Source organism: Pyrgilauda ruficollis, unplaced genomic scaffold (assembly GCF_017590135.1).
Source record: "Pyrgilauda ruficollis isolate IOZ18807 unplaced genomic scaffold, ASM1759013v1 scaffold6, whole genome shotgun sequence".
NCBI lineage: Eukaryota > Metazoa > Chordata > Aves > Passeriformes > Passeridae > Pyrgilauda > Pyrgilauda ruficollis.
Window position 1 is genome coordinate 3,198,600 of NW_024527710.1, and position 17,414 is coordinate 3,216,013.

Here is a 17,414-nt window from a genome sequence, read left to right on the forward strand (position 1 = left end):
AATTCCAGGGCACTGCACTTGCTCTGCAGGTGGAGAGAGGGAGGCTTTGAAAACCTGATAGGCAGATGACACCTATTCTGTGGTCTCGTATTTTTGCTTCTTTTCCCATTGTAGTTAGCAAACGGTTTTCTTCTCCCCTGCCATCACACACAAGTTAATTCTACCCTTTGTGTCCATAATCACTGCATCTCTTCCTAATAAACGCAGGAACTTGGCAGCAGTTCTTGGAGACAAGAACAGTAGTTGCTGACATAGGAAGGATAATGCCAACAATGAGGCATTATTTTCAAAAATTGACAACAATCATAGCATGAGTGTCCAGGCTGAATACCAGACCAGAGACTTCAGCTATTCAAACCCAGTTCTTAGCTTCAGCAAATCTCTCCATAGAAAGTCAGATAAAGTAGAGGGAGTCTTGTAAGTTGCATTTTATTAGACAGAGGTGGATTTGATACATGTTATATCTTAATTTTCCATTGTTCTTGTCCAGACATGTGGAGTGTACAGGTTTCCCATTTTTTAGTCAAGAAAGAAAAACACATTGCGCAAAGCAGCTGCATTCAACAATACAACAAAATACGGATCATTATTCACTTGAAGACTAGAAACGTACCCAGAAAATTTTCAGTCATTCAGTATGCTAAAATATAGATAAAAAGAGTTACTGTTTAATGGTAAAATACATTAAAAAAATTCAGGCAAATCTAGAATGAAAACTTGTGACTTTCTTCAGTATGGCACCACTATATTGTTTCATTATAAATTTGTAAAAGGCACCACACATTACAACTGTAAAGCAAGGGAGAAAACAAAACCAAGCAACTTTCCATGATTTTCTTTCTGTACAAATACATATGTATTTTAAGGCAGGTGTTTTTATGTGCAAAATACAAGTATACAGGTAAAACCAATGTTGGTATCATATATTCTCATACTCATTTCTTTTAGCTGTACGATTAGTGTCCAAATGTACAGTACAATGAAAACACTTCTCTAACAGAGCTCAAAATAGAAGGCAGGCTGGAAATATGGCCCTGATAACAATTAGGTTTTAAATCCAAAGAGCTTTTATTTAGACCCCTTAAAACATGTACAAACAGTCATTCTCTTTTTCTTTTTGTCTCTTCCTTAAGAAAGGTCCATATCAACTTGTTCACTATGTCAGGTTGATCCTGCTGGAGCCAATGACTGGCTTCTGACAAAATAGTTAACCTGAAATGATTTTTAACATAAATCCTTGTAATTTCTGCCATCTCAACTTCCATAAATGCATCTCTTTCTCCCCATAACAGCAGGGTTGGCATGATGACTTCATGGTGCTGCAGAGGTAGGCAGCTTTAAAAATAAAACACAGTTAGGTCTTATTTTAATAAAAAAATCACCAAGACATATTTTATTCAATACAGCTTTTGAAATCAATGCAGTGAATCTCATTGTAAACTTTCTAGGTGCCACAGTATCTTCTGCAATATCAAAGAAACACTGTGACTCTAAGTTCTATCAAAATGACCTACTTAAACTTTCACTAATTTTTTTCTTAATACAATTATTTAAAATTGTTAGTTTTATAAATATTACCTCATATTATAGACATGAAAGATGCAAGTAGCTAGTATGAAAGACTTTTCAGTATTAACCTATCAGAATTTATTCCAGCACATTTCAAAAATGCAAAAAAATTTATCTAAGTTTGAATTCCTTACTTTTAGCCACATCGAGTGACAGACGAGCTGAGGCAATTCAAAATAGATTCCATCTGATCAGATACAAGTCTTTATTATATTAATGCAAAAATAGGATTATTTTAAACCAGTAATGTATAAAAAAAGATTTCCTCACAAAATAAACTTTTATGACGTATGTAAGTACTAGTTGTAAACTTAGGAGTTAGTTAAGAGACGATGCTCTGTAAAAAGAGCAGGACTAAAAAGGTGACATGTCTTAGTTTAAAACAAGGCAAAGAAATTGAGACTTTGAAGACATTCTTCTCTACTTACATGCAAAGTCAAGAAATGTAAATAAAAGATCACTTTAGATAATAATTTCATTTTGACTGAGGATTACAAAAATTCTTAAAATGGCCTTTTTTACCAGTGGATTTAAATTTCATTTGGCAAACAACCTGACCGCACCCACTGAACCACAGCTTATTCATAGTACCAATTTAAAAAACTGATAATCTGATATCTGATTCCATGCATTGAGATTAATCTCTTTACCTTTTACTCCGTTATCCTGGATCCCTTCACTATTAACGTATGTGTTTTTTCACTACTGTACAGTTTACTGTTTTGTGCCTTGCAAAGTGTGCAGCCTCACTTAGGTAAACTCTATCAGGCTTTTTACAGGCTTTTTTTCACAGGCTTTTTTTGTCACTTTTCATTGCCTATGACCTACACTGTATTTCTGTTCAGTCTGGACTATGGGAAATGATATCATTCCTGAAGTTTCCAGAAATTGCCTTTAATAACAATCAATGCACAAATTTCTCATTTAGAAAGGGAAGTTCCATTCATGAAATATTAAAGTCTTTGAAAAACAGACTCAGACCTTCATACATTGTTATACAATTTCTCTGTAAACAGTGACATACTTAACTGTTACAAGAGAACTAATGCTATTGTTTAAACAAATGGCACATCAGAAGAAATTCAATTTCCAGCTTCTTACCTATCTCTCTTAACTAAGCATGATATAAAAACTTTATGGATTTATTCTCCAAGTGTTTGTATTTAATGTATAGTGCATGACCACTGTGCTATTTATAAAAAGATGTGCTGGTGATGGATGGAAGCAGGTTATTTTAATCACTCTTTGGAAATAACATTCCAGAAATATTAGGCTCTGAAGAATGAACCTCCAAGTGGATAGTAATGAGTCAGAACCCTTCAACACGTAGGTCACCAGTCTCAGCCCACTGGGAGTTATGGTGAATACAAGTAATTTGCATCCAAGTGCTGCTTAATGGCTTAGATGAGAGAAAGGGAAAATTCCAATCCACTTTTCATATTTAATGATTCCCATCCCATAAGGCGCGACCATCAAAACTGGTGGCAAGAACTGAGTGACTGATCTTTTTGTTCCAGTCCAAAGCCTGCTGCGTTGTGACTGATGGCACCTAAATAAGATTCTCTGAATTCAGTGCAGGTGTACTTTCATCAGCAAAATAAAGCAAACAATGCACAAACATACACACAAAATACACAGAGGAATTAATAGCTGTGAAGATACTGTCTGACTTATAACTGATACTACACCTTCTTATTGAGTCTGAAAAGGCCTGAAACAATAGTTTAAAGGTTCACAACTCTTCCATTTGTCTGTACTCCCAGAGCAACTCAGCTACCACAGGCGCTGCTGCTGTCGGAGGAGCAGCTGGTTAATGTGCACAGGCAGTGGAGCGAGGTGCTGTGGCCGCGGGAACGAGCAGGGCTCGGGGCGCTGGCGCCTCTCAGCTCCTCATTAGCCCTGCCCGGGGCTGCTGCGGGGCCGCGGAGCCGCTGGGCACGCAGCAGCCCCGTGGCCCTCGACACCCAGCTGAGGTCATCGGCTGCTCTCTGCACAGCCTTAAATAAGTGTACTGTTACCAGCACAGCCGTCTCATTTGTTCCCCACTGTCAGCCATGCCTAGGGTTAGCTTTCTGCTTTCTCCTTCCAGTTCTGTCTCAGCCTGTACAAGGCAGCACCCAGCTCAGGTCCCTGTTTTCCTCACAGTGGTTTCCCTGCTGATTGCTCTCCTGACAGTGACAGCATGGATGACACAGAAAGAGCAATAAAGGTAGCAGTAAATTTGGACCATGGAAAATGAAAAGTTACTCTACTTCAAACATCTACTGCCTGAGTTTAGGAAAAGAAGGGAATTGCTGTTTTAAAGGATATTGGGAACCTGGTCTTTTGTTGGAGAAGCATGCAGGACATTTATCACTGCTGAAGACTGGAGATGGTAAAGGAAAAACAAATTCAATGCCACTCTTCTTGATACAGTCCAAGTTAGTGCTATAAGTGGAATATATGCAGAGTTAAGACCTTCTGGCCCTGTTTTTGGTAGGTAAAAAAGGGGGTGTCTGTCTCTAAGGCCAAGCCAACTCCTTTCAGGAAAGTTAAAACCATTAGAAAGCTATTGGAGAAAATAAATATTAATCTTGCAAAAATATCTCCTATTATGATGCTATCTCTGTTTTACTCTAGGAAGTGAGTCTGCTAAGACCAATAAAGGAACAAAAAAATCCCAAACCCAAACAAAGTTACGTTAGTTTATCTTAGTTATAAAAAACCTCCCCCACCTTTCTGAAAAACAGAAATAGCCTAAACACAATAAAATTGTGCCAGCTATGGTCTTGTAAAGTTACAAGTACGGGTAACATACTTGGATGCCATATCATCTAGTAGTATTATATAATAATAAGCTCTTGATAGATATTATCATAATATGAACTGTAATGCAAACAATTGATGTTAATTTTTAAAGTATTATTTAGAGGTGGGTTTTTGGGATTGTCATGGAGGCTGTGAATGAAGAAGAGTTTTTGCTTTATTAGATTTTGAAACAAAGATTTTCCTTTTGTGCCCTCTGCTTGTTTTACTGTTTTGTGTGGACACCTCTCAAACACACCTGGCCTCTCGCTGCTTGACTGGGCCTGTGCGCACCTGGTGAGCCTTCAGGAGCACACCTGGGGTTTTCCCCTGGTTCAGCAGCAGGAGAGGAGCCACAGTAACACCTCTGAGCTCCAGGGGACTCTAGAATATTTTCCTTTGCTTGGGAATATTATACTGACCTGAAAAGAGTTCTGTAATGGTTAATGGGTCCTGTTAATGCTCCGGGTTGTGAAAAGACATAGAGATAAGCTTCAATATCCTCTGCAGTTAATCTGCAGCCTTTCCTTCCAATTCCAGTGGCCTGGCTGGTAAATAAACTTTTCAGAACCTACAAAAGCAAGAAGAAAAAGCTATTATGTAAGATAGCTAGAAAATGTGATTTCTCTCCTTCAACAGGACACATCTTTCTAAATCTGTTTATGTATATTTATAAAATCTATTTATGTTCAAAGAACAAAGAATGGTTCAAATGAGTTTTTAGACAGCTATGTGTAAAGCACAAGGTAAACATCTCTAGTATAACTTATTCCAGAATAATCAATACAGAGAAATACCAGTATTACCAAGTTACTGCATCCTGACCTGCTACCTGTGACAGGCAAGTGCAGGCACATGGGTGTTTTTGGGATGGACCCCAGCACGTGGCAGGGCAGGAGGGAGGATGATTCCTGACCTCCCAGCCGCTGTGCCCTGTGTGTGCAGCACGGGGAGCTGTGCTCGGGGCTGTTGGTGTGTAGGAGGGTGTACCCTGCACTGTTGTCCTTTTCTATCGGCTCCTGCTCACGTGTAAGGTTATACAAAGGGCTGGCCTTGGCTTCTCGGGCACAGTTCATCACGGGGCTGAATGCAGTGCCCAGCCTCCCACACTGCCTGCCCTGTAGTAGGCTCTGAGAGAAAGAGGATGTCCCGCTGCACACAGGAACTTCAGATAATTCAGGAGGGATTCCCCAGGCACCAACGGTGTCCCACTGGTTTGGGCACAAGTAAAAGCAGCTGACTGTCTAGGTGGAGTAATGCACTGCAGTGCTGAGGTTGAAAGTACCTCCCTCAGCACCTCCCAGAATGCAGAAGTAAGAGTTAATCTCAGAGACTCTGTGTACTTGTATGCTACTTTATATAAAGCTTAAGAAGAAAAATCAGAAGGCTCCATATTTTTTCCAGTAACTATAACTACATCAGAAGGGATCAATGTAGATGGCAATTATTCCATTACTCACAGTTACATATATAAACAAGAGCATTCATTTTGCTCACCTTGAAATCATTTAGTGTAAACATGAATTCAGGAAACCATGGCATTTGGAAAAAGAAGTAGTAACCAGATTTAATCAATTGTGATGGATGTCGTAGAATGTATTCTGAAACAAAAATGTCCATGAATTAAAAATGAAAACTGATGGCCCAAACAAAATTACTAGTAATATTACTATTTTTTAAACTTAAAGGAATGTTTTAAAAATATTACATTAAAGTATGCTGTGTGACAAAAGATGATTATTGTTTCAGGAGTAAATATATGATGTGGCCATTAAAATATACTTCTTTTATAAATGTTAATAGAAACAGCCAGCAAAACAAAAGTTTGCCAAAGATTAGGTGAGGACAGCAGCACTGGAGAGTTTAATTGCATGGTAGTTTTTCACTTAGAGATCTATTTGTGTAGATAGTCCAAAGCAATTTTTTCCAGATATAGAATAAAAGGCATAAATAGGTATTTCTCTCATCAATGATGTGATGCACAGAAACCTGTAGATGATGATCCACTGACATTGTAAAGACTGCATCACTACTGTTCATTGAAGTATAGAATTTTTCTAACAGTGTCTTTTTGGCAATTTCAAGGACTGTAATCAAGATTACATACAGTCACTTTTCAAAGATTTTTACAATCATTTTTAAAGACATAGGAGCATATATAGCAAAAGAAAATTATATCTATCTATAACAAACTTGCATTGACTGGGTTTTGGTTTTTTTAATTGTAAATCTGTGTCTCCAGTGAGTTTCAAGAGCCAGCACTGATATTCAAATATTTAACTTCCTCAAAGCAAGCACACAATGTGTGCCGGTACTAGGAAGTCTAGAACTTTTCCTTTACAGGTGCAAATTTAGGAATGCAAAAACCCACATTCCCAACACAGGACATATCTCTAATATATAATTCTGACAGTGCATAAAAATAGATTTTAAGCCAACAGCAATTGAAGTGTTAGGTATCTTCTAAAGTTTCATATCTTATACATTCTTAAATTGCATTATCCATTATATTTTTCCTGATGGGCCATTGTCAGCACCGATCACTTTACTTTTCTGTACTATTTATAAACTCTATTTTCTTTTAATCCACAGTAGAATAAATTTAATGTAGGGAGAATTCATCAAGCTACAGAACAGATTTTTGTAGTTCAACAAATATGCAAAAAAATACTACAATAAAATGCAATTATCTTTTCTACAGACTTGCTCCTGCTCTCATTGAAAACACTGCAAAATCTCCTGCTTGTTCTTGTGGTAAACAGACCTCTCCATGGGTAAGTGTGGATTTACCACCTGGCAAAATGTCCTTTAGTATCTTAGAAAGGTGCCCAAGAACACAGTGAGAACAACAAATAGGGATGGTGTGGCTGATCCCACAGTGTAAGGTCAGATTTACATTCAATTGAAATGAAAATTAAAGCTCTGCTGACTATTCTTAGCTATTTATGGGGAAATGGGGTGACTTTTTAAATGGAGATAGGGTAAGGCCAGCAATTGAAAAAATTCAAATTAGTGAGATAGTACTTTCCTTTTCATTACTGAATGTTGATATTATCCCTTTGAAATGTTTTGTAATTCTGGGTAGTAGACAAACTCAACTCTATCACACAAAAAATAGTGAAATGAGTCCCGTTTCAGCAAAGTACTGGTATATTCCTGAGCATCTATTAAGTAGCCTGGAAAGACTTCTTCCAATGAAGATTGTACGAGATCACAAATTGTCACTTGTCACCTAAATCAGGATGTAATTGTAATGTCTGATTCACATTCATACAAAGACAGGCGTATGCAGATTTAATAATGCAGTGTGGCCTTTATCAAAATGTAACATAATATACATCACTCTTTGGGAATTTTTTCTTGATAAAGTGCAACAAAACAGATTAATGTGTATGAAAATTATGTTTGTGGACCCTCAAGGATTAAAAAAAATCTGTAACTTTTGTTGCAAGCATCCCCACTTCTTACAATAAATTTATTTCCAGTAGTCAAATAAATACTTGATATCTTCCTGCTTCATAAAATACAGTCCAGACTGTGAGAGCCATAGAGCATTGGCAGCTCATCTGCTGAGGCAGGCTGTTGGTTCTCAAAGCAAACACAATCATGACCAAAATGCAGATACTTTGGATTAACAAAGACTACTGTAAAACTTACCTGTAAATACAGAAGGATGAGGGAAATTAACCACAATCAGCTTAGTTACCATTTCAGGGTAACATATGGCCACTAACCAAGCGATCATTCCTCCCCAGTCATGGCCAATCAACACACACTTGTTGTACCCTACCACATAAACACAGACACATGCTTTTATTTCAAAGGAATTAGTATCCACAGAAATCAGCTCATACAATAAAATCATTATTGGGCTAAATAGGTGGTTCAGAACATTTATTAATGTAACTTCAATAGTATACCACTTCCATTACTAATGGTCAGAAAATATAGGGCACTGTTACAGTTTAAAAATTTACAAATATGTCAAAGTATTTAATTGGACTTCATTCAACTTCAACTCTGCTACCTCCATGTCACCCTAAAGTCACTGAATATGCAGATGGCCACCCTGTTCACATCTTGGCCAGTGCAGGGTCAGATAGACAGTTCAGTCTGCAGTCATTATAATGCAGGTACATTTGCCATGTTTAGGAGTTTGGAATTTGAAACTGCAGGCAAGAAGACTGAGCAATCTCCTGAGCACCTCCAGAACAAAATTAATCCTAATGTATTTCTCTGAATATGAGAGGTTATTTAAGCACTCAGTGGCATCATTATGCAAAAAGTGGGAATTATATAGTAGCCATATATATAGCATGTGCAAACACTCCCATTTACATACTTAGGAGGCCTGTAGCTTTTCTCCATAAGCTGTTTTGTTGGCAATTCTGGACATTCACATACTTATTCTTTCATCAATAAAAATTGTATTTTAGCAGCAATAGAAGGGGCATGGGCAGGATAGTGACCAAGTGTTTTGAAAGCTTAACACTCCTTCTTTAACCACTGCTGGAAAACAACATACTCTAGTGTCAGATACTATCACCCTCCTCATTGAGGACTGGAATGTTGAGAACACAGACTACAACTGAAACATATAAAAGCCAAGATGTTTAGAATTCTGACATAAATTTGGACACAGTTGTCAAAGAACCTTATAAACCCTCTTGGATAGAAATCTTTTGGAGCACTTTTGATATCATCAAGTCCTCCAAAAGAATTTAACTTGGGATTAGGACAAACAAAGATAACAGGGCTCTGAAGTGATTTTCCAAAAAAAATTTAAATCCCTCTGAAATTGAATTATGCTGAGAGCACTTCTCAAGCATAACCATGGCATTACCATGGAGATTAACACAACCAGCAAAGGCTGGAAAATGTCAACACTATGTGAGGACTGACTGCCTGCCCAATCTTTTACCAATACTCAAACATCACAAGCAAAACAAATCCTAAATTCAAATCTCAGAACTTGAATCACTGCTTTATTATTTCTCCATATGAAATGCAGTAAGTTGTTTTACTATGGCTAGAGTATCCAGGGAATTAAAATTACTCAGAGAATGACAATCGAATCTTGGTATGGAAGGGAAATACCCTTCGCCAGGGGTTAAAATTTATCACCCAAAGAGGGACACTTCAAACTGAACTGGAGGGGTGAATTTTGCACTTCAGCTCTAGACTTTTACCCTGTGTATTTGCCACAGAGAGCAGTGTGCCCCTTGGTCTCCCTTCTGCTCTCACTGTTGTGTAAGACAGAGTGATTCAGCTCTTGAGAATTGACAGGAGTAGTATTGTGCAGAGGGCAGTGTTTTCTGAGGTCTTTTTTTTTTCCAATACAGCAGATGCACTCTCACCATCTCTGTAAAGCCCACAATATTTATTATGTCTTGTTTGTGCAAGAAGAATGCCATCTGATATAAATTCATTGGTCTGCAAGTGCTTTAAGACTGTAACTCAGAATATTATCCATTAAGTGCAAGTGATTAGGAGGAAAGACTTCTTTGGGAAAAAGACCATAGGTTTGTACTGCATATTACAGCACATGGGAATTTTCTTTTCAAAAGTCCTGATGAAAAAATCATCTTTACATATTGCTTATACTGACATACTCATTGTAATTAGAAATTACATTTATAAATTTAGAAATTTCCATTTATAATTGTCAAAAAATATTAGTATCCTTAGATTTATACCTATACACCTCTGTAATGCATATATTTAAAAAAACACAAACAAAACAGTGCTAGTTATTTCTGTAGGTTTCTTTTCCTAGAAAATCAAGTCATTTTTGAGTCAAGTAGGTTTTTCTTCTACTAACGTACCTAGAGATTCCAAAATATCCTTTATGTCTGCTATGAGGCAATCTAACTTGTAATTTTCTTTGTGAGGAGGAGCATCTGTTTCTCCATAACCTCTCAAATCCAGGGCCACCACTCGATATTCACTTTTAAATTCCCGCAATTGATGGCGCCAAGAATACCTAACAAAGGGGAAAAAAAGTTGGAGTTACAAGGTCAAGCAGTATGATACCAAAAATGCACTCAATGCTTTTGCACCCAGATATTTGAGGGCAAACTTGCATGGCTTTGTTTGCTATGAGATTCTTCTTCCTTTCTGTGCTGTGTTGATGGTCCTTTGTGGCTGCAGTAGTTTTGTGCTCCCATCTTGAATCCCCCAGTAACAAAGTGCAGCTGCCACAAAGGGGACATGGCCAGAGCCAGGGTTTTTCAACAATTCCTGGAGTCTGGCACAGTCCCTTTGCTGCAAAGGAAGCAGGCATAAGCCAGAGCACAGGGAGGACTATTCTGTTTTATCCTTGGAGCCATGGTAGCATCAAAAAAGTAAGATCTCAAAAGCTTTCTCTTCTCCCTGGCTTACTCACAGCCATGTTTTGCCAATTTTTTCTATTCACAAAAAGAATGTCAGATAATTCATACACTAAATAAACCAAAGAAAGAAATCCAGTTAATAACAAATTATCTTGGTGAAGTTTATAGGATTTATCCTGTGTACACACTCATCTGTGTCTCTGTACCAGAACTGTTGCAGAACAAGCTCTCTCAGTGTGTTGTTACTAGACAAAGTATTTCATCCTTGGGTTTCTACGGAAAAGAGCGATAGCATTACATACATCAAAAGGCAGACAAAGGCAAGAACTCAGGCAAAGGGCTGGGCTATTCCTCACTCTGTTACTGTATGTAGTGGCTGGATGTGTGTTATGAAGCAAAAATAAAAAGAAAATGGTGGTCTTAAGCTGCAAGAACTACCTGTCCTTCAGCTGTTATTGAAACCAAATGAATTTTAGAATAGCCAGTACCAAGACTGACATCGTCTCATCTTACACTGTACTAGAAAGATATATGAAAAACATGATCCTTCTGGACATATATAACAGTGACTGTATCCCTCTGTGCTAGGATCTAGCTTCTACTTCTGCTTGTTTCAACAGTTTCAGAGAAAGGATATATAACATTTGGATCATCAGTGGTTGTAAGTGTGCACAGAATTCTACCTTAATCCAAACAACATATGTATCAGACCATGGGCTCTTCCACTTTACCTTTGCCTCCAGCCTATTAGGGACTTTGAAATTAAATAAGGTTACAGGAACACTCAGTGATATGAATCTGTTTTCATAGTCAGAACATTTTAATTTCAGTGCTATATAATGCAAAGACAAGGTTTAGCTGAGATCTCTGGGAATAAATTTTTCACAGGCGTTATATAATGACTTGGAAGCTGAATTTGCCATGGTAACTGTTGCAGCTATTCTATATACTTCAGTAAGAAGAAAGAACCAGGCCCATAAATACATAAATCAACTATTTTTGTTTTCTGAAAATGTCTACAAGTTACTCTCATCCTCTGTTTCCATAACAGTCCATCAGTCTCCAAATGTCTGACCTATCAAATGGGTAGGTTTTATATTCAAATAAACCCTTTTATGCCATATGATATATAACTATTGGACAACGGCTTTGCAAGCAGAATTTGGAAATGTTGTGAATGCCTCCATGTTCATAAGGCTGACTCTATTTTGAGACTTTCTGATAATATTTTTTCTAAAGGGCAAGTAGTATAAAATGTTGCAGCTCACACAATACTTTTAAGTACTCAGCTGCCTCAACACATTATGTCCAGTTTCAAGTATTTTATTATTGACCTTCCACAATGTATTGATTTTCAAGTTCTTATGCATCTAAAACCCTCATTGGCTCTGGTGTGCTATATTCTTTAGTGATCTGTCACCTTCAGACATTCTCTGTCACTCTTAGTGGTCAGTATTCTCTGGTTATATTTGTCCTAGTTATAACCTTGAGACATTTGAAGGCAGAGGATTTATTAAGAACTGTAATTGTGGATAATATCCTTTTTGTTTTCCTAGACAAACAATACAAATTTGATGCTGCTTTACATCTCTCTTAAATTGTGGTTATTTTATCTCGTGCTCTCAGAACAATCACTATTTCTGAATGAAAACGTATTCACTGAGTGAATGAACAACCCAGCACAAATATTGGTAATATGATTGGTTTACAGACTATTAGCATGTAGTGTTCTTTTTAAAAACAATGATAGAAACTCTTGGTGGTCCCAGTGACCTACATAACAGGTTTTTTATTCATCCCTTTTGAATGGTCAGACAATACAATCTAGTAGCTGCCACTTATAGCATGACTCACTATTCTAAATGGTAAGAATTACTTTCTGCTTTTTAAAAATAATATACCTAATCTCAGTAGGATTTGTATATAAAATGCTAATTTCTCCATTACTATTCCCCCATAGGGGAAATCAGCTGTAGTCTCATTGCCTGTGTTAGAATGTGCTTTATGCAAGATATGCATAGTGTTTGAACAGAATATGCACTGGCCCATCTAACTGTCCTTTCAATCAAAGTTTAGAGCTTTAATAATTTTAGATAGCAATTTATTACTAGAATAATGTCCTTCTTTGAAAATTTAACTTAACAGAGATGTGACTCTGACCCATCACCCTGAAGGGCATGAGTACCTAGGGGAAATTGCTGAGGGAAGAGAACTGACCTCTCTTCTACTTGGGTCAGTTTAGCATGGTATGACCTGAGTACAGACTGGAAGATCACAGCTCCAGCAGTGGCCTCTAGCCCCACAGCTGAGTTTGGTAAGGAAAAGGATCATTTACCTTGCTGTATTTCTGGCATTAGTACTCCCCTTATTCCCTTACTGGTTTTCCTGTGCAAGTTCTGTAAGCCATGCTTCACTAGTTAAACCTGACAACGACAGCCTGAGCAATTTGGTTAAATCATTGGACACATGACTGCTTTTCATTGTTATAAACAAACATTTAGGATTGGGTTTGATTCATCATTCATCTTGTGATGAACTAATAATAGAACCTTTTTCCCTGAGTAGCATTCTGAAATTAGGCTGCACAATAGCCTATAGAACTCATAGTTCTTCCCCTCTCCCAGTTAAAAATTAATGTGTAGTATTTTTAATAAATGGAGCAATCCTGATTGCACTTAACATATAATGGATCCTTATTTTAATACCCTCTGCTATAATTCATAAGTTTAGCCATATAGTACAAGTACTATCCAAAAAGGAAATTTGTTTAAAATTAGCAGTTCCTTCACAAAGTTTGCAGGAAAGGGTACATACCTGAGGAAAAATGGGTTGACAGTACAAAAAAAGATGTTTGGTTTGTGTTAGTCTGAAGGAACTTTTTTGTGGATGCAGAAGTTAAAAAAATGTTTCAATGGTTCATTGCCTATGGAAACTTCATGCCATTAGTATTCATAAAGTATACCTATAAGGGATCACACTGGGGATTTTTAAGCAGAGGTGCTCATCCTTGGGTATCTTATGCAGCCTCTTTTGTAACAGAAAATGGTGAAGGGAGTTTTACCAGAATTCTGGAAAGCCATGAAGCAGCAACATGAGTGGTTTGCCCCTTTCTCCAGCAGCCACATAGTGGAATCGTAACCCTGAATCCTAAAATAAGAGAAAGAGAAGTATGTTTATTGCTGCATAGAACTGCTACTTTGGGATTTGAGAAGGATGATGGTTTCAAACCATATTCTAAGAAACAATACATTGCACCTAAAAAAATACCAAATTATCAGTTTTGAAGCAGAATCCTTCTTTACTTCTGAGATCAGGTATCTGCTACACCCTGGCAATGCTGAGTATCCCACATCCTCCACACTCACCACAATTTCTTCCAGGAAGGACCATCCCCAATACCTGCCAGGCTGTGCCTGTGTGCCAGCCCAGCCCTGAGCACACAAACACTTCTGACAGAGCAGTGCCTGGCGCAGCCACTGGGAAATGCAGGTTATTGTCACAGCAAGCACATTGCTTTCACACTGACACCAGTCATGTGCTTTCTATAGAGACTTTAAAATGCAGAATACTTTAAATGCACTTCCAATCTTTCAGTTAGCTGGTAAGATTATGCAACTATTTAAAACCATCACATTGCATTCTGGCATGATAAAGGACCACGTGGATTCTTAACAACCAAAAGCAATCAAAATTAAGTAACCAGAAAGCAAGACATATTTGCTAGTTTTTATCATTCTAGGTTTCAGATTCACTTCAGAAAATTAAGCTTTAATGTTATAATCTTCTTTCTGCCTTGTCAATAGTCAGTTTCTGATGCAACTTTTAAGGAATTGGGTCTTATGAGAATTACAGGCAGGCAACTTACTTATTGTAGAAGCTGAACACTGAAATGCTATTGAAATGAATGGATGTACACAAGCTTACACTGACTGAAGGTCAAATCCAGTAGAATTTAAATAAACTGTCATTATGACCTAGAGGTTTTACTGAATTCTGACACAGAAGTAGATACAGAAGTTGGGAGTTAGCTCACAAAATACTGTTTAGAAGTCATGTGAAAGAAACTGCAGGAAGAAAGGTTGTACAGCTCCTGAATAAATGTCAAAACCTGCACTGTCTCTGCTATTTCAAAAAAGAAAGAAAAACCCCATGCCTTTGCTACACATCAAGAGCTAATATCAGGGCAAGGACCACAAATGCATGAAAAAAGGTTTTCTTGCCAAAGATGCTTCAAATGCTCTGAGATATCTTTATACTCATACGTCACTAATGAGCTCCAAAACCATTAACTTATATCCTCATTCTTGAAAGGGCTCTGAAGAGGGAACTATTTGGATTTTTAATATTTGCTCTGGATATAATAGGGACTTTTTCTCAGTTTTGCCCCTAATTACACTGATATTTCACCTCTGGGATGCCAATGAAGTTGAAGTCCCTAGAGGTAAAAAGAAATTCCTAGTAAATTTTGGGGTCATTACATCATCTGAATAATTCTCCAGATCACTCTGTCTTTAATCCTTTTATATTTAAAAAAGTAGAAGTTTCTCAGTCTTCTTCCACAGTTTCTCATTTAGTGAATAATAGGTAGGCCCTCCTCCATGCTGCTTCTTTCAGTCCTCTTGGGATTCACCCTCCATGTTTTTATTCTAATACATTTGTTGCTTTAAGGAACTCCCTTTACTCTTGAAAATTTTATCCCCACTTGTACAGCAGCAGTTTAGATATCACATGGCCCAAACTAAGCCCATCGACTTTTTCAGTTGCTGCTGTTCCCTTTTTCCCACCCTCCAGAACAGACATAGGATGTTGCCACCTTTTCCAACACTGGCAGTTTTATTGAAATCTGAATAGATTTGTAGGATATATGTGTTTGAAAAGTAATCCATTAGCCTGCTGTTATCCAACAGCAAGAGTTTCTTATTTCCTGAAATGCATGATCAACTGTCATATTGACAGCAATTCGATTTGCTCCCAAATGCTCTTCTATTACTGTCATACCCCTCTCATTCCCCAGCAGCCTGTTCATTTACTGCTTTGTGGTACAGGAAAAAAAGAACATGTCATATGAGTAAAAAGCCCACACATGCCTCCTAATGATGTTAGCAAAAGAAAACAAGCAAATCATGACAAACTGAGGCTCACTAATTTATATTAGTACTGCCTGGCACAAAACCATCTGCACAGAACCCTGGGAACAGAGATCTTTATGGTTATTTTATGAAAATAGCACTGGATAAAACTTGCTCTGCATTCTCTGCTCACCTATAGCTGCAAAAGAAACCTAGCTAATACAACTTCATTTAGAGCATTCAGTAAAGAAGCAAATCACAGAGACCTGAGAAAAGTACGGAAATTGACTGGTGGCTTAAAATGTACAACCTGAGGGATAGCAATTAGCCAGCTTCTTGCTCTACGTTTTCCCTGTAACAGTGATGCACGAAACAAGCTCCCCGGTGCAAGTGGGCAAACTGTAAAGAGCAGGGAGAGCAGAGGCGGTGCAGGGAGCGGTGGGCTGCGGGATACCCGGGGCCAACGATCCCCTCGCCGCCCACACAGGGCTCCGCAGCCGGGCCGGCCGGGCCCCGCGTCCTCCCGGCCTGAGGCCCCGCAGCCGGGTCGGGCACGGCACCGCTCTCCGGGGCAGCGCAGGCAGGTGTCGGATGCACGCAGCTGTGTGAGCACGCACGGCAGGGCAGGCGGGCTGTCCGCGCACCCCGCACAGCAGGGCAGGGAGGGATGCCGTGCACAGCGCACCCCGCACAGCAGGGCAGGGCAGGGAGGGATGCCACGTACAGCGCACCCCGCACAGCAGGGCAGGGAGGGATGCCGTGCACAGCGCGGGGGTGAGTGCCTGCGCGCCCAGCGGGCCCGCTCCCCCCGCCCGCGCCCTCACCTTGATGCGGACGTAGCAGTGGGTGCCCAGGGAGGGGTCGTTGAGGCAGGCGGGGGGGTTCTCCCGCACCACCCAGCGGAAGGTCTCGCCCGGCCGCCGGCCGATGCTCCAGAGCAGCCGCAGCCCGGCGATGCAGGCGCACACCCCGCAGTAGCTGTAAACCAACGCCCAGAAGAGCAGCGCCCGTGCGGCCACCATCACCCGGCGGGCGGGCGGAGGGCACGCAGCGCCGGGTCTCGCCATCGGGCCCCGCGGCCCTCGCCCTGCGCCGCCGGGCACAGCGCGGGCACAGCGCCGGCCGCCCGCACGTCCCGGGGCTCGCCGGGCCCCGGGCGGTGCCTCGGGGATGGCGGCGCTACTGCGGGGGTCGCGCCTGCCCGCGTAGGGCTTGGCCGAGGAGGGCTCTGCTCCCCAGATATTTGGCGGTGAAAGAGGGAGAAGCCGTCCCTGGGGCGGCGGGGTGCGACTGTGTCACCTGCGCGCTCCGGCCGAGCCACCAGACACATCGGAACGCGCCCGGAATGTCATTGGGAGCAGCGGCCGCGGCCGGCGGGCCGTCCCCGCCGCCGTGCCTGCCCCAGGCCCCGGCGGCGATCGCACTGCACAGCCCGAACGCGCCCTTGAGCGCCCTTACCTTATTGCCGTGCCAGATATGGATAACTACAGGCATGGGGCTGTGTGCTCGCACTGTAGTGTTTTTCAAGACCGGATTCTTTCACTGCCATTTCACTATTACCCATTTAAAGGTGATTTGGTAAATGTATTTGCAATTTTAGTTATTATATGATAATACTAATGAATATTTCTTAAAAGGATAAATCACCTAAACTTGACTG

General features: G+C 39.9%; 1 protein-coding gene across 1 annotated transcript; it reads right to left on the reverse strand.

The window, feature by feature from the left end:
• Positions 1–414: 414 nt before the first annotated feature.
• On the reverse strand, positions 415–16,821 carry EPHX4 (epoxide hydrolase 4). The gene is made up of 7 exons (XM_041483358.1): positions 16,579–16,821; positions 13,747–13,832; positions 10,179–10,336; positions 8,011–8,139; positions 5,851–5,954; positions 4,776–4,924; positions 415–1,335 (listed from the first exon to the last, which is right to left on the reverse strand). Exons 1-7 carry the CDS (start codon positions 16,819–16,821, stop codon positions 1,101–1,103), a joined length of 1,104 nt encoding a protein of 367 aa, XP_041339292.1. The 3' UTR covers positions 415–1,100.
• Positions 16,822–17,414: the final 593 nt, after the last annotated feature.